The sequence below is a fragment of the Pollicipes pollicipes genome, unplaced genomic scaffold (genome assembly GCF_011947565.3).
Source record: "Pollicipes pollicipes isolate AB1234 unplaced genomic scaffold, Ppol_2.1 Scaffold_7261;HRSCAF=8764_pilon_pilon_pilon, whole genome shotgun sequence".
NCBI classification, from domain to species: Eukaryota; Metazoa; Arthropoda; class Thecostraca; order Pollicipedomorpha; family Pollicipedidae; genus Pollicipes; species Pollicipes pollicipes.
Genome location: NW_023597054.1, coordinates 56984868 through 57008378, shown reverse-complemented (window position 1 = coordinate 57008378; position 23511 = coordinate 56984868). Strand labels below are relative to the sequence as shown.

At 52.9% G+C, this 23511-nt stretch overlaps 1 protein-coding gene across 1 annotated transcript in view; it reads right to left on the bottom strand.

Moving 5' to 3' along the window:
• Window positions 1–4392: 4392 nt before the first annotated feature.
• Window positions 4393–23511, bottom strand: part of LOC119112895 (osmotic avoidance abnormal protein 3) — a 40018-nt gene continuing 20899 nt past the window's right edge. The window contains exons 6-15 of the mRNA XM_037237201.1: window positions 18151–18290; window positions 14675–14915; window positions 14039–14235; window positions 13548–13624; window positions 12992–13229; window positions 12302–12563; window positions 11450–11589; window positions 10994–11117; window positions 9267–9371; window positions 4393–5693 (exon numbers count right to left, since the gene is read on the bottom strand). Of these exons, the coding sequence (XP_037093096.1) occupies window positions 5602–5693; window positions 9267–9371; window positions 10994–11117; window positions 11450–11589; window positions 12302–12563; window positions 12992–13229; window positions 13548–13624; window positions 14039–14235; window positions 14675–14915; window positions 18151–18290 (1616 nt within the window). The 3' untranslated portion in view covers window positions 4393–5601. The remainder of the gene's footprint in view (window positions 5694–9266; window positions 9372–10993; window positions 11118–11449; window positions 11590–12301; window positions 12564–12991; window positions 13230–13547; window positions 13625–14038; window positions 14236–14674; window positions 14916–18150; window positions 18291–23511) is intronic.

The following is a 23511-nucleotide window of genomic DNA, read 5'->3' as shown; positions in this document are numbered from 1 at the left end:
TCAGTCATTCTCGTTTCATCTCCGCTTACTAACGTTAACGTTAGCATGACGTCACTGGTGCCGAGACGTCAGAGCGGCGGGCAGCTGGTCGCCGGACGCAATGCTATAGGACAACCGGAGTATCGACACATTCGTGCAGGTGACGAAAAAGCCGCTAGCAGAAGGTGCATGCACCCAGCGAGCCACGTGCGTAGAATCGTATGGCGAATATGATGATGCACTTTGTCAGCCTATGCTGCACATCTTTAAAATACAATGACATTAAAAGTGAAGGCTCCTCAGGAGATGTATTCACAAAAGAGCGACAGGAACACCGGCTGTCTTTATACCCAAGGCGAACAAACTGTCAGTGGCAAACAGGTAAGAACAGCGAGCCGATCACATAAGATTCGACGATGAGAATGATGATGTGTGGGACAACCTTAAGTGACCAGTCATTGTAAAGCACCTAGATCTAACACGGCCTCGTACCTCGTGGTCGTGCCGCCGGCAGTGCGAGCGAGTGGCGAACGTGGCGAACCTGTTATCTGCTGCGGTTGAACAGCGTGACAGCAGCGTGGCGAGTGTGTTGTCTGCTGAAATACAAACCACCTTGCTCGGTCTATACCTGTCAGTGGGACCGGCTATGCTCGGTCCGCACCTGTCTGCGGAGCCGACAGCGCCCGGTCATGACCTGTGCGCGGGCCGACAGTGCTTGGTCCCTACCTGTGCCTGCATGGTTATCACGAGTGTCGTGTCATGTATGTTGCGTTCTTGAGACGTTTGTGCGCGTCGCTATGTTTGACGCCAAACTAGCATGTGGGTAGAATTAGTAGCAGCAAAACTAGGGTGCAGAGCAAGGTACGTATCTGTGATACCATCATTTTTAGTGGGGACAACGTTAACTGTGCAATTGATGAGTCTCTGTGCATTCCATCTGATTGGCAGTGCGCTCAAATCATTACATTTACTCAACCTACGAGCCCGCTTTGTTAGGCCACGACCACTCAAAGGCCACGATAATGTGGACCCACAGACTGCCAGGTGCGCGAAGTCTCATGGGCAGCACGCGAGCCCGTGTGAACCTGGTTCATGGCTGGTTGTGTTTTGGCATCTGTCGCCCCTTGTTCAATCTTCCGTGGCGACATTAGTGCCTCGTAACAAAAGATCGCCTTCTCATGCTAAATACAACTTCTGTAACACCGAGTTACTTAACCTCGCAAAAAATAAATCTACGATTAGCATTCAGCACAGAACCGGCCAGGTCTCGCACAAGCACGGGGGCAACGGAAGTGCTCCAAAAATGGGGGCGGGGGCGATATCCATTTTGTTTGATCACTTCCTTCCGGTCAACGCCCAAAGGGCTCAACGCTAAATTTTAAAAAGTGCGGGTTTGTTCCCTTCCCTATCACCTGCGCCACTATGCAGGCGTGTTCGCTTCCTACGCCGATTGAACCTGAACAGATTTGGTGAACATAACTCACAAAGCACATCACTATGCTTGCCATATAATTCGACCTGATTGGTTCGCGGATATGTGTACCTAGTAGTAATTTTTATTTGTTTATAGTAAGGAAAGAGTCCCATGTTCAGGCTTCCTATATCCACCAGTTCACTGGTGCAAGTTTTCGCTTTTCACGCTGATTGCATTTGAACTACATCTAACCGCACCCGGGAGATGAGCTAGCAATTAACACGTACCCGCGAGGCCGGCTAAATACTCTTCACCCGGGTGTGTGTGTGTGTGGGGGGGGTCATTGTGACACCTTGAGATCTAAAAAATTGAGCTAGCTAGAGACACCAAACTCACAGGGTAGGTTGACCTGTACCTAAACACATTTGTGCCAAAATTTGAGGTTCCTAGGTCATGACCTCAGGTCAAATAGCGTCAAACTCCAGATTGATATCCAAGTGCCCCGAGAACTCCTCCTGCAACCGCCGTGAAGATAGTTACTTGTTCTAAGCAAAACTTCGAGGAGGTCAGTGAACTTTTCTGCTCTTTATAAGGCCAAAGTGACCAATCACCTATGAGATTGTTCATATTTTGTCATTCGAATAAGAGTCGGAGATTGCGCCACGCGGCTTGTTCGTGAAAACGAAAACTGGCCTGGATCAACAATTCTGTGACCTACTTTAACCTTGAAATAGTCCGTGGAACACGTCTGTTGCAGTCCCTGTTTTTAATGAATTAGAGATGAGTACCTGAAACTACCCCATAACGCCATGCTCTCGAGTAAAACCCAAAGTGAGTTTTGACCTCTTTTTCACCTTTGTATCTAACCCCAAGTAAATGGGGTTAGTTGTAATTCTAAATTAAGCTGGTTTATTGCCTAAGAAAGTCCAACACTCCCTAGTTGCATCATGTTGATCGATTCCCTGCAAAGTACCTCCGCTGACACCCATGGCCTGACTTTGACCGGCAGCAGGTCAGCGATCTTACAAGGTGTATCTCATTTGTTTGCATCAAAAGATCCAAAATTCAATTATCTACAGCCGTGCAAGTTTTTGCGCGCCTAGGCCACGCCGTTCGTAAATAAATGTGGAAAAACCTTTGAGTGTCAGTTTCACCCCTACCCAAGCACGTGTTAACATGCGCTCGACCCAGGTCGATCGTGTGGTATCAAAAAATTAGATGTACCTTTTAAGGTTGCTGATCTAGGGCAGGTCAAAGTCAGACCATGGATTCAGCGAAGTCAATTTCTAGGGATTCGTTCAATCTGATAGAACAACGGAATGTTAGACGAAGCCATACACCTGTGAGACGCTTTCTTAGATAACGCAGCAACTGAATGACCAAATTTGATTGAACTGGATCAGCTATGTATTTCAGACCGAGGTCAAAACCATTCTGTTTCTATTATTCCTAGGGCTTGTTATAGGGGGTAGTTTCTGGCGCTTATTTCAAATTTATTAATAACAGGACCGCATTAGAAATCTTTCATGGACTCCTAGAAGGCCAAAATAGGTCACTGACCTAAAATGATCCAAGTCGGTATTTCGTTTTTAGGAGCATACTGCCTAGCGTGATGTTTGTACCTTATTCAAATGCAAAACTCAAGGCAGTCTTCTATGATTCTGGCCACCATGACCTTCGAAAGGTCAAACAAACAAGGTCATTGAACTTGAATGAGCATGTGACCTTTTGCTTAGAACAGGTATTTAGGTTCTGAGGATACCTTTGATACCAACCTGGAGTTTAACATTGTTTGACCCTATTTGACCCGAGGGTTATGACCTAGGATCATCAACATTTGACCTTAGTGAGCTCACATACAGGCCAATACACCCTGTGAATTTGGTGCACCCAGCCCTTTTAGTTCCTGAGATCTCAGAGGGAGGGGGGAATAAACTGACCCCCCACCCAGCGAAGGGCATCCAAGCGGCCACCCAGGCGCGTGTTAACACATCACCGAGCTCCCAGTTAAACTCTAGCACTCGGCTCCCTGTGCAATGTACCTACCCTCAGCGGTCTGCTCATTATCGGGACGAAGGCAGTCCGATGTCCCGGCCGCCCATCTCTGAAGCAATGCTCGCCTAAGTGTTTTCAGTATCCACGCCGTTTTCATTGCAATGGTTTGTCGCATAAGCATGCACAGCGCATCATAATACCCAAACTTGAATATGCCAATGACTCGTGTTTACATGCACCTACCGCAAACAGTTTGCCCACTACCGATGCAACTTTAACGGAATGTCCACCATACAGCCAGGTGGTGTTTTATCAACGCCGGGGTTTTGAAACGCACCCCACGCACATGGGAATGAAAACCGTGGCCTCTGGGAGGACCTGGGCATTATTCACCATTGTACACATACTACAGCCATCCGGAGCCCTGTTGACTACAGTACGTATCATAACTGTTTTCCCTCTCCCCTCTCTCTCCTTCTCCCCTCCCTCCTCATAGGTACGTTTGGTGTGCCAGAGAACGCACTTTTGCCTGCTTCTGAAAGCGTTTGAGTCGTCTACACCTTCTCAAACTGCCTGCAAAAATGCCTCTGACAAATATGCCTTTCTATGGGCTGCTTACTGTGGCTTGTCCAGGAGCCGCTCACGAACGCCACGGCGGGGTTGTCAGTTATATTTTCGGGGGGGGGGGGGCCGGGCGGGCCCGTAAAAACCAAATCCACGAGGGCCTCTGCTGTATTGGATCAGAATGCACGCCCCACTTGTCAGGCATTCCGCCATCCAAGCAATAAAATACACACTTTCCGGTATCAAAATTTGTCTGGGTCAGCACAGACATGGCTGACAGGCAGATGTGCTCAACCACTGTCTGCGCCGCCTGAAGCCTTGCGTGCATCGGAACATCATGCAGATTATGGACCCATCTTTCAAGACCTTTTTGCGCCAGCTGAGATAAGCTCATGACCGGACCATGCAGTAAAACGTTAGGTCTTGAAGGTTCCAGCATCAGTGGTTCGGTTTCATATATTTGTCGGGCGAGACATGTCAAAAGATGGTCTGGGACCCGCACTGTGAACAAAGCAGGTCAAGTGCATGACGGAAGCGTTGCGCTTTTGACAGCCAATTGAATTACTTGGGCCCACGAGATCGACAACGAGGGTACGTTGGCGGGGAGAACCCAAGTCGGATGCATATTCAGTACAGGAGCGACAGTTCCCTCAAGGGTAAAGGTTGGCTCCAACAGTACGCTTTGGCATTTGAGACTATTTTTTCCGTACATCGCCATGGGCTTATGTTCAAAGCCGAAATTACTGCCCGCTCCTCATCCTTTAAGTACACAACGTGACACTCATGACGTGGCAAAGTAGACTTCAGCTCACAATTCTGCCAGGGATGTCCAAAGGCATACATGAGCTAGATCTTGACACTGCCAATGAACAGTACCGAAAAGTTTGCAGTCATCTCCGAGAAAGCCAAAATTTTCAGCCCTGTTGAAACAATTAACGTGCAATTGTGTGCTCATGACAACTGATTGCCACGTTGCACCGAAAGTATCACAGACATCTGTGCAGCGCATGCCAACCACAACTTCTGAGACCAACCAGCAGGTGGCAGTAAGACATCTCACGAATAGCGTTCATCAATACACCACCAAAGACATATCCAACAGATGTCTTAAAAAATAGCACTATTTCTGGGCGCGGTGCGCAGAAAATGTGTTAGAGATCCTCCCAGGAGGACTACGTGTTGATGCAAATATTTACTTGGGAAATACTGAGACAAAATGAATTATGGCCAAGGCAAACATGGTTGACAACGTGCATACAGTTTTGCGTCCAGAAAGAGTCTACCAGTTGGTGATCATTTTTTATCCGAAATTCCAGATGACTGGCGCAGCCACCTAATAGCATTGACTTCGTCAAAAAACCTCAGCACATCCGCCACCCGCCCGCCGCGGCAACGTCGCCGAATTACACTGAGCTCGTTCGCTAACAACAATAAGCAGCCCGTGCGCCGTCCGCCGGATCCCCAAAGGTCAGGTCGGCGCTGGCGAGCCAACTGAACGCTACTCCGGGGAGGGCAGGCTGCCCCGCGAACACACACACACATGCACACACACAAGGCGCGCCAGCTGGCGCCTAAGGTGTGGCTGCAGCACGCCGGGCAGAGGGCAGGACCACGGCCACCCTCCGTCCGCTTCGACACATCGCCGCCGGCTATATCAGGTCCATGGTGTTCTTCTTCTTGTCGTGCACCGGTGCCAGACGGTTGGGTTTCCTCGTCGACACGGGGGAGAAGCTGGACATACCTGAGGGGCAGCCACAGGACGCGTCAGCGGCTGCAACTTCCACGAGCAACTTCCGATGCAAATATTCCGAAACAGGTTAAAATTAGGCTTGCTTCCATGAGAGCTGGCACATTTATGCTGATAACCATGAAATATGGCATGGCTGCTGGCGCATATACTATGTTTTACTTTTCAACCATGCTGCCGGCGATATTAGCCTCCCAGTACGCTGACGAATTGTCAATATCGTTGAAAAGTGTTTTTGCTTATTGTTTTATATGGCGCAAACTAAGCTAGTGCTCCCTACGTCACAAACTAATTAAAGCGGTGCAGTTTCCTACACCTGCAACAGTATTGGAGCGGACTGGTGGCGCAATGAGGAAGTGGGGGGAACATGACCAACACGTTGAAACGCGGCAGACAGCATGGAAATTAGGTACGATAACTGCACTTCCGTAAATTTTCTGATACTGCCCACTTGACAACATAGTTGAAATACCAATGCAGTCTCAAATATTATGCCATCAAAGTTCACGCGGCACACAGGGCATGCATTATGCAACAATGCGGATGGATGAAGCGTGGAGCTGTTATTCAGATTCGAATGCGTCAAACGGGACATGCAGGCGCATGACATCATTCCACACCCACAAACGCCACAATGCAGGGGCTCTCCATTGGCTTAGGCCGGAGAGGGACGGAGCATACTTACCAGCTTGCCCCCGGCCCTGCCGCCAGTCCCACAGGAGACCCCCAACTGGAACCGCAGGAGAGGGACGGAGCATACTCGCCAGGCTGCAGTCCCCTTAAGCCAGTCCCACGAGAACGCTATTCAAGGCTATGGTAAGCCGCATTGCATAGCCCAAAATTCTGATGTCCTTGTTATCGCCTACAGATGTGTGTTTCCACATCTACATTCCCATATGCTCAAATTCACCACACACATATTTACTTCCACTTTGTACAAGGGAATACTCTAAGAATACGCAAACGAGGTCAGGCAATTAACAGACTACAGCCAGGCAGGGTATCTGAATTTGAAATCATTGGGAAATTATGCGTGTACCAACACCGCGATGATTATTGTATACAGGTGCACACGTCAGTGGTCGCGTCTCGGCCCTTTAATACGGCGACAGGTTAGTTGGCCAATAAACGGGCCCTGCAAATCGCCACGGACCTCATTACGCATGCGTTTGCTTCGCAATGCAGTACTCAATTATGCATGTATGCATTTCAAAGAACATCGACGATGGCAAATTAGTTATTGCTGGTACACAGCCATCTTGTCACTTTTCTAAACCACTCGACTTACTTCTTTGAACTATTTGGGATAAGCAACCTTTAGCGTATGATAATAGAAAAATAATGAAGTCCGTATTGGTAACAACCTACCCAGTACAATACCAGTGGTCATATATCTCCATAAAATCATCCGATAAGGTCTGCAATATTGTCCTCATATCACTGGGAACTCATCTCGAGCAGAACAACATATTTCCCTCAGTCGCCACGGAAGTCTGCTCATAGTGGTGAAAAGGACCTCTTCTGAACCGGAGGGCGCATTGTGCTCCAATGCTTCGTTATCACAAATGTCATGACACGGGCCTCCTGACATGCCGCGGACATCGACTGTCCCCGGTCTCCGCGCTTAGGCCGGGGGTCTTCTTTCACTCATGACACGGGTCTCCTGCCATACCTGGGCTCTCAACCACTCCAGATTCCCACACACGTTGTTGGGGGCCGTTCTCATCCAAAGCAGGTGTTTCCTGCAGCACGGTGACGTTGACGGTCATGACCAGCTGCCCTATCCACATCACTACTGCTGAACATGTACGACAGGCCTATCACGGCTTTCGGGGGTCCTCTGAAACTTAAAAACAAAAGAACGGAACAAGCAAAAAAAGAAGTGCGCACAGCTTGTTTGACGTTAACTCACCGGAAAACCTGTTGCACGCGACTGTTGCTCCGTGCAACTAACGACGAAGGAGCTTCTTACCGACTTTTTTACCGACAGAATAATCGGACGAAATAACTGGGGGACGTTACCAAAAGTGTCGTCGCCACGTAAGTGCCAGGGGAGTAAAGCAAGCCCCAATTATAGGGTGGGAAGTCGAACCTTCCCCGCAGTGGCTATGTGTCGGACGTTCTCCCTATTTACAATAACCATTGATAACCTCCCCCGGACACGGGCGGCACCACCATACGTACCTCCGACCACGCGGCCGTCGTTGGGATGCACCGTGGCCGACCCACCAAGCCTGGCGCATGCAGGGCGGCTCAGAGTTGGGCGCTCGCCGGCAGTGACGACAAAGACAGTCCAACGCTCACAGTCGGGCGCGCATCGGGCTGGCGCACGCACACCCAGTGCAGGGAGCAGGCGTGCACGGCCGGGGCGGGCAGGCGGGCATGGCCGGTGCGGTCTGCCGGCGCGCCAGGCACCGCCGGCCCGGGACAGTTTGTATCGGCGGCGTGGGGACGCGGGGCGCGAGGCCGAGGCCGCTGATCAAACTCCGGTCACCACGTCGTTAGCGGGCGTGAGGACGGTTGCCACGTGATGAGGATAACTGTCACGTGATGAGGACGGACAGGTGAGGCTAGCTGTCATGTGATGAGGACGGACAGGTAGGGACGGTTATCACATGATGACGATGGACAGGTGAGGATGTCCGTCACGTGACGGGGACGGCTAGTTGAGAACGACTGCCACGTCATAAGGGCGGCCAGGTGAGAACCGGCTGTGGCGAGATGAGGGCGAACAGGTGAGGACAGCTGTCGCGTGATAAGGGTCGGTGGATGAGGACGGCTGTCAAGTGATTCGGACGGGCCCCTTCCGCTGGTTGGAATGCACACGGCCACGGACCGAGCAAGGCGCATGAAAAAATAGCGGGAGACCGCAAAGGCCTGCGGTCAGATAGAAAGGGCAGGGCGTTACGAAAGATACATGTCCTGCCTGTCCTCACGCCGCTAGTGAATGCGTAGTTGTATGCACAGCATGTGTAAATAAGCCAAATGACCGCCTGAATTCTGGGTCGTACGCTCAGAATCGTGAATTTTCTGGTATGTCCGTGGATACGCAACAACCACGTGATGGGAAGAAACAAAAGATTTGAATAGCCCGGACAGCAGCGGGAGGTTTAAAACACCAACTGGCAGATATGTGAGCAGATTTTAGATATTCGTAAGGATTTTTACCGGCCTCATGCATGACTATTACAGAAATCCGGCATGAGAAACATCGCAACACAGGCGAGCGTACAGACGCTGCCGGCGGCAAACGGCGCCGCAAGGTCGCGGTCCTAAAGAGCCGGGCAGGGTCTGACAAGAGGAGAGGCCATGGCCTGCGGAGGCGAGGTCATGGCCTGCGGAGGCGAGGCCATGGCCTGCGGAGACGAGTTCATGACCTGCGGAGGCGGGATCATGGCCTGCGGAGGCGAGGTCATGGCCTGCAGAGGCGAGGTCATGACCTGCGGTGGCGGCGAGGGTTTGGCAAGCGGACCGGACATGGAGTGCGCGTGCGACCACCGCGCCGGGCGTGGCTGACAGGGGCATGGCGAGTGGCAACATCGCCCGACCACAACGAAAGCCAGGTACCTAGCCACTGCTTGGACGCCGACCAGAAACTCAGCGAAGTGTCCAGCAAGGTTTGGGAGCCGGAGGGGCTCCCGCTGCCTAAGCTCTCATTGGAGGAGTGCGCCTCTGGAACGCAGCAGGCACAGTGCGTTAGCGCTCGGCCAGTCTGCCGCCCGCGACCGCGTGCCACCCGCCCGTCGGGATACAAACCGCCCCGGGACCCGACCGGCCAGGCGGAGTCGCGGCACCGCCGGCCCGGAGGACGTGCGAGGACCCGCACACAAGCGCACGGCACGGCACGGCACGCAGCACAGAGCGGACGGGCAGGTCCCGGTCGGCCGGCGGGCGGGTGTACCGAAGCTCGTCAGTCCCAGGTGGCCGGTTGGGGAGTTGCCCCACGAGCTGCTCCTCGAACTGTTGCTGTTCAACGAACCGTTCAGCGAGCCGTTGAAATTGGTCAACGTGTTGAGGGCGTTGTGACTAAAGCTCATACCGAAGCTATTGCCCCCGTTGGGGCGCATGCGATCTGCAACTGACGTGGGAGCCAAGTTAGACGACGGGGGCGGGGATCACGCACCAGGGGCGAGCTGTCACATCACATACCGTCGTCAGGGATCACGCACCAGGGGCGAGCTGTCACGTCACTGACCGTCGTCAGGGATCACGCACCAGGGGCGAGCTGTCACATCACATACCGTCGTCAGGGGTCACACACCAGGGGCGAGCTGTCACATCACATACCGTCGTCAGGGATCACGCACCAGGGGCGAGCTGTCACGTCACTGACCGTCGTCAGGGATCACGCACCAGGGGCGAGCTGTCACATCACATACCGTCGTCAGTGGTCACACACCAGGGGCGAGCTGTCACATCACATACCGTCGCCAGGGATCACGCACCAGGGGCGAGCTGTCACATCACATACCGTCATCAGGGGACACGCACCAGGGGCGAGCTGTCACGTCACAGACCGTCGTCAGGGGACACGCATTAGGGGCGAGCTGTCACGGCACTGGCCGTCGTCAGGGGACACGCACCAGGAGCGTGCTGTCACGTTACCGACAGTCGTCAGGACTCACACATCATGGGCGAGCTGTCACGTCACCGACCGTCGTCAGGGGACACGCACCAGGGGCGAGCTGTCACGTCACCGACCGTCGTCAGGGGACACGCACCAGGGGCGAGCTGCCACGTTACCGACAGTCGTCAGGACTCACACATCATGGGCGAGCTGTCACGTCACCGACCGTCGTCAGGGGACACGCACCGGGGGCGAGCTGTCACATCACATACCGTCGCCAGGGATCACGCACCAGGGGCGAGCTGCCACGTTACCGACAGTCGTCAGGACTCACACATCATGGGCGAGCTGTCACGTCACCGACCGTCGTAAAACCATTTGTGGAACAGTGAATCCTCGCCGTGGATTAGGATGTAACCATGGCTCATTGGTGCACATGACGGCGGTTTCGCAGCAAAGAGGACTACCTTGTCTCGCTGGCACGCAATGTGTGTTTAAGAGCTGCCGGAGGATTACGGCTCTGAAATACCATCGCTGTCACGTGATCAAGACAAAATTGCTATGAATGTGTGCCAGGTATATCAGTCACGATAAGAACTGAGGAGCGCGCCACGGAGGCCATGTCGAAGAAGCGTGGTTCGTAATTATATTTCAATGGGTGCATGGATGATTGAATGAAGCGAATCCGGAGGCTGGTTTTTGATTTTGGCTTTCGCAAACACCTCACCTTGGTTAAGTTTGGCCGCTTTCTCCGCTGTTTGCTGAGTTTTGAACAATATTTCTGCTTGCCGGTTTCCAGCAGGTTTGAAATACTGTCCAGCGACATTCTCCTCAGCACTGCGTTCCAACCGCTGGAAGAGTAACGAGTTTGTGGTGGAACAGATCAGGGCTTCCATACTGCTTCATACCTTTATGTTGTCATTTTGAATGAAGATGAAATTCGATGACGTGTGGCTGGTGACAAGCAAGACACGAAAACACGAGTTATTAGACAATTGAAAGGGCTATCCATATCTGGCTGACTTACCTTGGGAGTCCGGTTGGAATGAAGGCAGAGCTTGAGGCTGTTTCATTATAGCAGCAGCGAAACCCAACGAACGAAGGAAAATCCTTCCTCAACCCTCAGCTAACCCGTGCGTCTTTCCCCGCCGGACCTACACCACGACCGTCGAGTGGAGCTGACCTTGAGGAACTTGTCCTCCTCCTCGCTGTCCCATGCGATGCCGAGTCGAGCCGGCGCCGTCTGCGAGGGCGCGCGGCCGCCGCTCTGTCCCGGTCCCTTGAAGCTGCTCAGACCGGGGCCGCCCAGCACACCGGAGGGGCCTGGCACCGGGAATGCAGCGGTTAGCGCGCAGGCGCCGGCAACCCCACGGTGCCGGGCCGAGGCTGCAGAGCCCCGCCGCTCACTCCACAGCCACAGTCGGCACACCAATCCGGCTGCCCTTGTGGGGTCAAGCTTTCTAAAACTTTGGTTGTACAAATTCAGTCGCCACTGTCTTGCTCGGATGCTTTTGGTGTCTAGAGTCAGCGCCCATGCTGGGCAGTGCTGGTTGCGTGAGGCCTGAACCCACCATCTGATCGTGTAATTTCGGGGGAACTGCAGAATTTGGTGACGAATACTTTAGCGTGCCTAGATGCACGGCACGGTCCGTCCTGCCCTTTGAAGTGACTTGTTCTTTAGCGCGGCCGCAGGCCAGCACAGTCAGGGGCCAATAGCAGGCGCCTTAAGCGATTCGAACCTACCCCGCCACGGATGGATGAATTGGGTGGCAGGTGCTCTAACCAACTGAACCGCTGGAAATCCTTGCCCATTGCGGAGACGGGTATTAGACACGTAATTTAAGGATTAAAACCCGTATGTCATCAGATGGCAATGTCCAATAGTCATGTGGCACGTACACCTGGCAGTTAGGGGCACACTGCGTCAGAAGAAGAACCCATTTTTTAAGAAAGCGCTCACGCCACCGGCGGCCAACAATGTAGAACAGGCTAGCGTAGACGTCTGATCCTGAAAGAGTCTGTAATTTTGGCTCACCGGCGGGCGGCAGCTTGGTCTTGACCACCTGGACATCGGGCAGCCGCCAGCGCTGGTCGATCTCGTCCCACACCGCCTGCTTTTTGATGGCCTCGACGTCGGCATAGTTGCAATCCTTGCGGATGGTGGGCTGCACGCGTTCCATCAGTTGCTGCATCAGCTTCAGCTGCTGGTCCTGACGCCGGATCGTCTCGAGGTAGTCGTCGCGCTCTGTGGCGAACTCCCGCTGGATGTCGCGGATCTCCTCCTCCTGTGCCCGCAACTGAGGACGGCGACGGCGGATGATGCCGTTCGTCCAGCGAGCAATGGTGCCAGTGAAGAGGACACTACTTGCTTCATGCGGGGGCAGCGGTGACATGCAGCCATGCCTGTCTTGCAGCGGCTGAATAATGATGCTACTTCTGGATATCAGCAGAACCAACAACCGCAATTATATCTAAAGATGTATGCAACGGCCGTAGCTTGCACCCAAACGCCAACAGCAACTGCAGGAATAGCTTCGGGAAACTGAGTAATTCAAGTACCGATAACAATAATGATCAGTGTGCATCACCTTCGAACAAAAACAGGAGGCAATGCTCGTGAGACTAGCTCTTTACTAACACCATGCTAAACGCGGCAGTTAACTCAATCACCGCGCCCACAGAGCCGGTCTCCAACCGCCCGACTGCACGTCTCACCCATACGCACCCGGACTTTCATCTTCTTGGCGAGCTCGGTGCGTGCCTTGAGCGTGGCCTGGACGTCATCGTAGGCCTTGACCAGGATCTCGTCGTCGTCCTCACCCTCGGCCGCGCCGCGACCCACCGCCTTGGCGATCTCCTTGCGACGTCGCTGCACCTCCTCGCTGACCTTCTTGCGCTTCTGTACGGCCTGCTGGTTGTTGGCCTGCTCCCCACCCACCATCTGATTCTGCAGCGTCTTCAGTCTGCGGAAGGGGAGGGGATGGGCTGAGCCGAGCCGAGCCTGTTGTGCAAAGCGGTCTGTATACACCACTAATGGGATGCACGTTGAGATTATGCTGATTTCGCCGCTGTTGTTACCGCAGCTGACGGCCTACATCAGGGCATGTGTTCTGATCTGCATGACAAACACGAATAAATAGACGAACGTGTAAAGTCACGCGGCAAACGACCGGATAGCAATTGCAGATGGTGTCAATCTAACAGTTTTGCATCTAATCAACTTCAGACTTGCTGCAAGACGTGAGCAGCCGTCCTAGGACATTTTAATGCGATGCGCGTACTTCTCGTATATCTCCGGATCGACGTTGTCTGGAATGGCGCCGCCGGTCAGCAGGGATCTCTGGTGTTCCAGCTCTTCCTGCGAACGTCCAAGCAGCTGATCAGGTGATGGCCGGCGTAAGCGTAGTGGCTCCCATCACTGCCCCGAGCCGCCGGTGCGCAGGACTATGTCCCCCGGCGACATTTCAGAGGTAATATCCTGTCCGACTGGCACGAATCACGGGCTGGTATGGCTACTGAGCCAGCTGAGAACGCTTTCATGTGTCATCGTCGACATCACATGCTTTCATTGCCACATGTTTATCAGAAGTGCATCATCCTCATAACCACAACAAGGTTAAATATTAGAAACGTGCATAACTCCCCTTTCTGCAAACGACGTAGCAACGCAACGGACTCTCTCCCCCTCACATTCAGCCACTTTTCATACTCCACCTTTGGTCTGTCTCTTTCAAAGCATCGCAGATACCACGACGCCAACAATGAGCCTGACCTTAAGCCTCTTTTCCCGCTCCAAGAACTCCTGTCTGATTTTCTCTGCTTCTTTTTCTAGCTTCTTTTTGTTTTGGCCTCCGGTGGATTCTCCTAACCTCTTCTGAGCCTCCAGCTCTTTACGCATTTTCTTCATTTCCTCTTCATACTCGGCTTTTAGCCTCTCCCTTTCTTTGGCAACAGCTTCCTCGTCCACAACTGAGAAAATGGAGAGAAATACATAGTACGTGTAAATGTATCGTGGCGAGGAGAGAGAAAATCTCGAAAAAATAACGCAACTGAAGAAGACAGGGGTATCAATAGTGCCAATGACAGAGTAAAAAGCGGGCACAGTGTTGCTCTCCGTAGACTATTTATCACCAATAATGCAGGAAAGCGTATGCAAAGGTCCGACCGCAGTGCAAGCAGCCGCTCCATCGTGATAAATGGTTATGTCAATTTGCGACGACAGGTCTCATTCGAGGAGCGATGGGGCAATGGCATGTCCTGAGGAGATGGAGAACACCTATCCTAACAATATTTTTCCTTTCTTTGACACAAAGGGCCCTCAAATTGGGGAGATGACCTCCAAGCAGCCCTTGACCTCCCCCGTGATGCAGTTCTGGATCCGCCCCTGCCAAGTTAGCCATCTACCGACCTTTCTCAAGCTGGGCGGGCGCCGGCGCACCACCGTCTCCAAGTTGCTCCCGTAGCTTGCGAATCTCGTCCTGGTACTCCCTGAGCAGCGTGTCCTTGGGGTCCTCGTTGATCTTGGGCTTGTTCTTGATCTGCTTGGCGCGGTTGGCGTAGCGTAGCGTGCTCAGCGTCTCGTCATAGTTGTTGTCGGCCGGCGAGAGGCAGGCCACCATCATGGTCTTGGTGTTGCCGCCGAGCGAGTCCTGCAGGCAGCGACCCGCCGTCAGAGCCGCCCGCGCCGCACCGTTTCGACCCGCTAACGTCGCCCATTGTCCAAAGGAAAGCCGTCTGTTTGTGGCGGGAGCACTGTCTCACGCCTCACGCGACGCCGACCTGACGCTTGAGCGGATTCGGTCAGCGGAAGCGATCGCCTAAGCCGGTGGATCACCGGCGGCGGCGGGTCAACTGTGGGGTGGTGACACCGCCGCCAGCGTGGCGGCAGCGGTGTCACCAGTCACACCAGTTCGCCTGCCCGCCCCGCGCCGGCTGCCGGTCGATGGCGGGTGAATGGGGTGCGTGGCGGCCACGCATGCCACCGCGCGTACAAATGGAACGGCCTTGCCCTAGATGCCACGCACGGCAGTCCCGACAACCCCCCCCCCCCCCCCTGGCCCGCCCCAGCGGTGGGTGGAACGGAGCGGCCCGCCCCAGTCCTTCACTGACGGCGCCGCGGCTGGTGCAGAAGGCGCCGCCGCCACACGCAGTCCCGAGAGGGTGCTTCTTGAAGCTGGGCGCCCTGGCCGGCGTGGCTCCTGAGGCCGGGCAGCGATACGGTCGAAACCAGGTCTGTGCCACACGCAACCGGGGAGTCGGCGCCAACAAAGCTAACACAGCTGGCGAATACGCGCTTGGCGCTGAATAAACATCGCGGACACACTTTTCTGAGCAAACATCCCATTGTCCCAGTTTCCCCTGCTATAAGCAATGTTTTGAAATCTAGAATCGCCAAAATGATACATCACGACAGCCCACATTCCAAAAAATGACGACGAAGAAGCAGAAAGTGTTGTAGCGACTCAGCGTTCATTCACGCTGAAACAATTGTTTGCAAGCGTTGATCTGTTACCCTTGCTAGGCCTAGTAGCAGGACGCATTGCAAAGCAACCGAGAAGAGGGATAATAGATCTTAAAAGGCCTGACGCGACGGGAACTCCGTGAGGGCAGCAACATTGCGGGCAACGCAGAAGATATCTCGTGAGTCAGGGGACCACGAGCCCGTGCTTCGATGGCAGAAAGAGTGGGACATGTACAAACACATCGGTCATACATATGTACATACATATTGGTCATGCACATGCACATACATATTGGTCACGCATATGTGCATATATATTGGTGTGGCATTGCAGACACAAAGAAAGAAAAACACGACGATAAATAGCCCAGCAGTTGTTGATGGTATCCTTCACTTCTGGCTTGGGTAATCACTGAGCATTCAACATGTATAGTACAGCATACTAGCACACAGTAGATTATAGGACATGGACAGCGCTTGATATCAGTGATAGTATGCGAAACTGAGGACATAACCCCAGGCGGTCCGCGACCAAACTAGAGGTGCTTGGTGTAATCCGACGTCCCAGTTGATGTAAACCAAGACTTATCTGGTGGGAGTAGTGGTCAGCTTGGTATGTTAGGCAGTGGATGACACTAGCAGCAATGGTGAGACCGCGGTCAGACCGAGGTCCTGGCAAAGTTTAGGTGTGCCAGTTAGCGACCCCGGTGAGATTATGGTGAGCAGAAGCCGTTTGCATAGCTTAAAGGGCGGGAGTTTGATTCGTAGGCGTGCTTACTCTAATTCAGGAGATCAACATAAACAACTAGCTACCTTCGTCTGTACCTCCCCGGCTAGTCAAGCTTCCTGTCTGCATCGACAGATTCAGCTGAAATTCATGGACGCTGAGCACCGACCTCCCCTCCACACCTTGAGAGCGGTCTTCAGCCGCCGAATCGCTCCCTCGTGCGCCGTCGCGCCAACTTCACGGCCGTTGGCCCGAATCAGCCGGGAACTCGAACCGTTATCCGCTGACCAGGTTAGAAAAACAGCGCCCGAGCCGGCCCTCGGGCGGCGGCCTAACCGACCCCGGTCACGCGAGCGTCGTGGCGGCGCAGGGTCGGTGGCCGACGCTCCGGCGGATGGGGCTGAGGCCCGGGGTCGACGGCTGACCCTGGTGGATGGGGCTGAGGACCAGCATCATCGGCTGACCCTAGCCGACGCTCCGGTCGATGGGGCTGAGGCCCGGGGTCGACGACTGACCCTGGCGGATGGCGCTGAGACCCAATGTCAACGGCTGACCCTGGTGGATGGGGCTGAGGACCAGTATCATCGGCTGACCCTAGCCGACGCTCCGGTCGATGGGGTTGAGGCCCGGGTCGACGGCTGACCCTGGTGGATGGCGCTGAGGACCAGTATCATCGGCTGACCCTAGCCGACGCTCCGGCCGATTGTGCTGAGGACCGGGGTCGACGGCTGACCCTGGTGGATGGGGCTGAGGACCAGTATCATCGGCTGACCCTAGCCGATGCTCCGGCCGATTGTGCCGAGGACCGGGGTCGACGGCTGACCCTGGTAGATGGGGCTGAGGACCAGTATCATCGGCTGACCCTAGCCGACGCTCCGGTCGATGGGGCTGAGGCCCGGGGTCGACGGCTGACCCTGGTGGATGGGGCTGAGGCCCGGGTCGACGGCTGACCCTGGTGGATTGCGCTGAGGACCGGTATCATCGGCTAACCTTAGCCGACGCTCCGGTCGATGGGGCTGAGGCCCGGGGTCGGCGGCTGACCCTGGTGGATGGGGCTGAGGACCAGCATCATCGGCTGCCCTAGCCGACGCTCCGGTCGATGGCGCTGAGGCCCGGGGTCGACGACTGACCCTGGCGGATGGCGCTGAGACCCAATGTCAACGGCTGACCCTGGTGGATGGGGCTGAGGACCAGTATCATCGGCTAACGCTAGCCGACGCTCCGGTCGATGGCGCTGAGGCCCGGGGTCAACGGCTGACCCTGGTGGATGGCACTGAGGCCCGGGGTCGACGACTGACCCTGACGGAAGGCGCTGAGACCCGGGGTCGACGGCTGGCCCTGGTATCTGCAGATATCAACAGCGACGCACGCCGACGGCATGTGGGCTGGAAACGAAGTCCGGTGGCACAGGTCGTGGATATCCCGGATTTTTTCCGACGTCACAACACGAGGCTCTGATCGGACCGCAGTTGACCTTGTCGCATCCTTCTTGACCTTCTTCTCAGGTGGCACACGAGATGGTCACAAACGATCGGCTACGAGCTTCTCGCTGGCTGCTGCGTAGATCTATGCGAGGGACGACCAGCGATATGCATAATTTATTCGGCTGAGCCGACATCACGCGTACCACACAGAAAGAACCGCCACCTAGACGGAGCCGTTCACACAAGAGAGCACCGACATCCTTGAGCCTTGCCTGTAGTAGTCGGGTGAGTTTGGAGTCCCGGTAGGGTATGTGCTTGCTCTTGCCGTCCACCAGCGCCGAGATGACGTTGCCCAGCGCCGACAACGAGAGGTTAATCTTGGTGGCCTCCTTCAGTCGGTCCCCAGTCGCGCCTGTGGCATGGCTCGTGTCAAGATTAAGAGCAACTATCGGCGCCATGCCCATCGTATAGGATAGTCGAATGATGCGTGTGCATGCTGATGCAGCCAAATCCATACGATGTCAGCAGGAGGTTAGATGGAGGTACTGGAATAAGCCGTTTTTTGTTGTGATTGGGGACAGCGTGTTTTGTGAAGTCGGCATTTTCATGCATGATCTTTCTTATTTACTAGCATTGTGATAGAGTTAACTTATACCGACTCGCAATGTAAAAAAGTGCATGCGCTCGCAACGTGTTGGATTATAACGTTTTAAAGTTAAAGCAGATGAGGATTTCTGAAATCCGATTTCAGTTTGGTTGCTCAGGGCCTCATTGCAAGGCATGGCGGGATCGATGCGTACCGGCCCTCATGACCATGGCTGTGTCCGAATTTTAAGGGAATAGTCAACCATCAATATATCCTTATTTGATAGCAACGTATTGCTGAAAGATATCGTAGGCATGTCCCACAACGCTGTAACGGTTATGGCAACATGAGTGCAGAGTTTATTGTTACAGATCTTTTACTAGAATCAAGAGAAGCTAATGGGAAGGTTGATGCCTAAATAGAAAGCGCACGGTGTGCGACGTAACTTGGTGTTCTGTCATGATACCGCAGGCTGGCTGATTTGCTTTATATGGTGAGCATATATCGTTACCACAGAACGTTTTTACAACCGATCACCTGTTACTGGCTTGGGTATAGGGTGCCGGTAGTGTAATGGTTAAGGCGTTTGCGTTTACCACTGCACGCCTGGGAAACCAGAGGTACGGGGTTCGATTCCCCGCTTTGCCCGCCCTTCCTACCATGGCGAGAGGCAGGCGACGCCATATAGCCTCAGCAGCTGAGTGCGTCGTAAAGCCCCAATGACACTGGCTCGGGCATTCTGCCAACCACACCCGTTTGTGAGTTACGGGTTACCCCTCACCACTTCACGGCTCAACATGGAGAGTTTAGAAGCATTAAGAGATAATCTACAGGCTTGGCATAAAAATCATCAACATTCGCGGACGAATTAACAGCTAACTATAACATCGGTAAGATTGGTTGTATAATGTTTTAGCTGGCACTCAAGAAAAAGCATGTTCTCGCAGGTCAAATTCATACTGCGATGTGGGTAAAGGTCAAATCAAAGTCAAGTTAGGTCTGGTTTACGTGACCTCATTAGACATGATGGTTTCTGGTCTTGGAACGAAAAGGAGGACAGGGAGGTGAAGCCTCCAAAATTTTCCGAAAATTTAACACTGACATATGAGCGTCGACTAGAAAGAAATAATCAAAGGGTGCATCGGCCCAACATTGGCAAAACTGCCGTAGTACCATTCTGCAGTGGTAATTTGTTAAGAGACACGCAAGTTATATCGTGTATGGCACAAATGAGCGGCATACATCCTTTCGGTTCGATGGTTATAAGATGACCTCAAATAAATTGTTTTGTTGACCTCAGGCTTGATGTAACCCGCTATAATGCGACTAACCCAGACCGGCAAAAGCACAAACGTTGGAATAAGTACATGAAACTGCCCCAAACAAAAAGAGTCACAATCATTGGTTGCCTGTGGCAGGAAACGTTGTTGTACGAACTCTCACTGATAACGTTATGACGCCATGAACTGTCCCAGTATCCAAATATTTCAGCCGTTTCAAAATGCTTGAAAATTAGCTTTTCAGAATAACCAGAATGTAGTGGGTACGCCTGGTGCGGTTCGGAAATTATTCCAGAAGCTAGGAGCTGGGTGTGCATTTAACCTTCAGTAGGCTGCATTTTAAAGGCGGTTTAAGAGCAAAGTCTCGAAGTGCAGCTACTCCTTGTAAAATACGCATGAACTGTTATGAACGTTACGGTTATAGCTTAAAGGGGACCTAATCAAAAGTACAAAAACGGAAGGCAGCAATCTTGGCTAGGTGGGTAGGATTTCATGCTCAGAACGCTTCAGAGCTAAGGGATTTGAAGAGGGAGGTAAAATGTGAGTGATGCTGTTACAGCCATGGGTGATTTTTGTGCCCCGTTTGGGACTTAGCTTCTAATGTTTGTCTTCGCCCTCCACTGCAGAACATAAAAGAGGAAGTTGGAAAAGGAAAAATCCAAAATCTGCGCTGCTCCACAATTTGATCTTAGCCCCCTGCCGCCTGCCGCCTGCCGCCTCTTGCATTAAAAGACTGTGTTACAGCTGACGGAGCGTCCGAGGGCTGGAAGCCGTCTGGGCGTAGCAGGTTGCGCCATGACCCCTGTGAGCGATATGAATAAATCCAGTCGCTGGCGTTCAATGAAAGGGACGTGACGATGTGTGTCGCGGTCCTTTTCCATCGAAAATGGAGCCGGGCGGCTCCAGGCCGGGGCCGACCGGCAGCTGGCGCGCAGTGCAGCCCCGTTAAGACGAAGTGTGTAAGAATGCAAAACAGCGGACGAAGCGGGCGGGAGGGCGGATGCAGAATGGCGGATGCAGAGCGCGGATACAGAGGCAGATATAGCAGATATAGAGGCGGATACAGAGGCAGATATAGCAGATATGGAGGCGGATACAGAGGCAGACATAGCAGATATCGAGGCGGATACAGAGCGCGGATACAGAGGCGGACACAGCGGATACAAAATATAGAACACGATTCGCTTTGTTTCCTCAGCAGCCTTAGGAAGCTGACCAGAGCATGGCTACTGGAACGAAGGGATGAATATGCTGTGACTACCGGTTTACGGGAGTCGCGAAATGAAACTTTGTTGGAAAATTCCGCGGGGGAGTCAAGATGGGTGGAGCATCTCCCAATTTGAGAGGAATGGCTATAAGCAGCATATGTGCTTTCCATGTGGCCCTGAAGATATTTAAAGCGTTCCTGGAGACCGTTCCTCCACTTGATCGATGTGGATAGCCCAATCATAAACTGAAATGAAATGAAAAGCGTGTATTATGATTACGCTCTTAATAACAAAGTCGTGTTTCTCCGGTCACCTACAAGTGTATTAAGAAAGATATGATGTTATTTCAGGGATGGTTTTCCAAGAGCCTGGGTCCTACGGCTTCCACGGGGTGGACACGTGTGCCACTTGTGGAAGAGGCACAATAAGTACATCGGTAGTTGGCAAGACCAGTGTTTGTCCATGCGAGCTTTGTTTTGAGCAAAGCATGGCATAAGAGTCCAAAATTGTCCATGGCCAAGTAGATTGTCCGTCCCGATAGCTCAGCTGGTTAGTGTCTCCCTCCGAGTCGTCCAACCGCGGTACCCTTGGGCTTGGAACACTTTAATCGCTCGCTATTGGCCGGTGGCAGCGACCGCTAAAGGTCAGGTGACGTCCGAGGCGAGGGCGGAACGTGCCGAGCATTACGGCACATAAACCTTCGCAGCAGAATCCTGTCGTGTACCTGAAATTTCACAATCGGTTGGCGGGATCAGGGTTCACGCAACACACATTGCTAAATGCGTAATGTGGACTATGATCCCAAAAATCCATCCAATAAAAGGGTTCGGACAAAATCTTTAATAATCTGTAATATATATATATATATATATATATATATATATATATATATATATATATATATATATATATATATATATATATATATATATATACATATATATATATGCATATATATATATATATATATATATATATATATATATATATATATATATATATATATATATGTTGCGTACTGCTGACATACCGGGCTGTGTTCTGGCCATGCAAATTGGTAGCCGGTTGTTGCGCATCTCTATTGATCGTTAACTACATGTATGCATGGTCATTTTGACGCCTTTTCTAAAGCGGTTGTTACAAAAGTGGGGTGCAGAGTGCGCTCTTCATCTCAGGCAAAGCATTGGATGCCGTCGGCGCAGGAACCCACCCAGGATGTTGCGCACACGAGTTATTCATTATCGCCTTTCTGAGCTTGTTCCTGTGAATTCTGATCGCGATCATCCACACGAGAATTGGTGATTCACCGTGCGAGACATGTGGCCCTAAAAAACTAACAAGAGCTTTCATGAGAACCTGGTCTATTAACTGCATTCTGCGGTAGGCACCCAACACTATGGCTGGGAATTAAGTGAAGGTGTGAATAGGCACTTGTTCCTGGCAAAAAAATGGATAATGTCGTAGTTACTGTTGGTTCCTTTGACGGTCCTGCAAAACAGGACCGCGGTTCCTGCTGGGTTCCTCCACCTTATCCCGGGTTTATCCTAGCTTGTTTTGCATCTCTTGCCATATTGTAAGCTGACTATCGGCTGTTGCTGGATCACTGGGCTAGTCCCGAGCTAAACCTTGGCTTCTGTTATTATTATACCGATGCTTGTTACTGACTGAATCCAGGCCCCTGCTGGTTCCTCAGTATCGTTCAGTGCCTGATTCTGGCCCTTGCTGAATCCTGCGGTTTGAGTCGAGGCTGCTTTCTACGTTCTCACTGACTCAGGAATTGAACTTTCATATTTGAGTCCACGCCTTCTCAATTATAATCCTGCGTGTCAGAGCTCTGGAGTATTTGGACTTGATTTTGACTACGTCATAAATCAGGTGCTCTGACTGGTGTGCCTGTGCCTCACGTGAGTGCTATTCAAAGGGTCACGGTGACGGTACGTATTGGCATGAATAGCTCCGTTGCACCAGTGCCAAAGCAAATCCATGGCGCCGCTGGAATGTAGACATCATTGCTCGGTTTGATGTCTTCCAATCTAACGCTCGCCATCACAGATACTGCTGCCTTTTGTGAATAATCGACCAGCCTATTTGACTTGGAACAGCCGATAAATCGATCTCTAGACTCGGTAACGCCCGAATCGCTGACAAAATGAGGGCCCCCAATGATGCCTTTCTGGGCTGCTACGACATCCGAAGCTGCAAATGGTGTGTGCCGCTCCCCTCCCCCCCCCCCCCCGGCCCGTCCTCCACAGAGCGGCCCGCACAGTGCACGTAGCCGGCGCACCGTGGCCGTCGAGCCGCCGCCGCGCCGTGTACGTCACACAACAGGCCGGCCCGGCCACCTTATGGCATGGATCGATGCCGGCATAACCAGCTGGCCCCCGCCGAATCGGCGGCTCGCGCCGGCCGCGGCACCGGCGTGCGTGTCGCCGGCACCTGCCGCCACCGCCGACACGCCCGGGCACAGAGCGATGACGACAGAGCGCCAACAAACCGAGAGAAGCTGCTGGGGGCTGGAGGCAATGTCTCATAATATAGGCTGTTGTATGAATGAAAGAT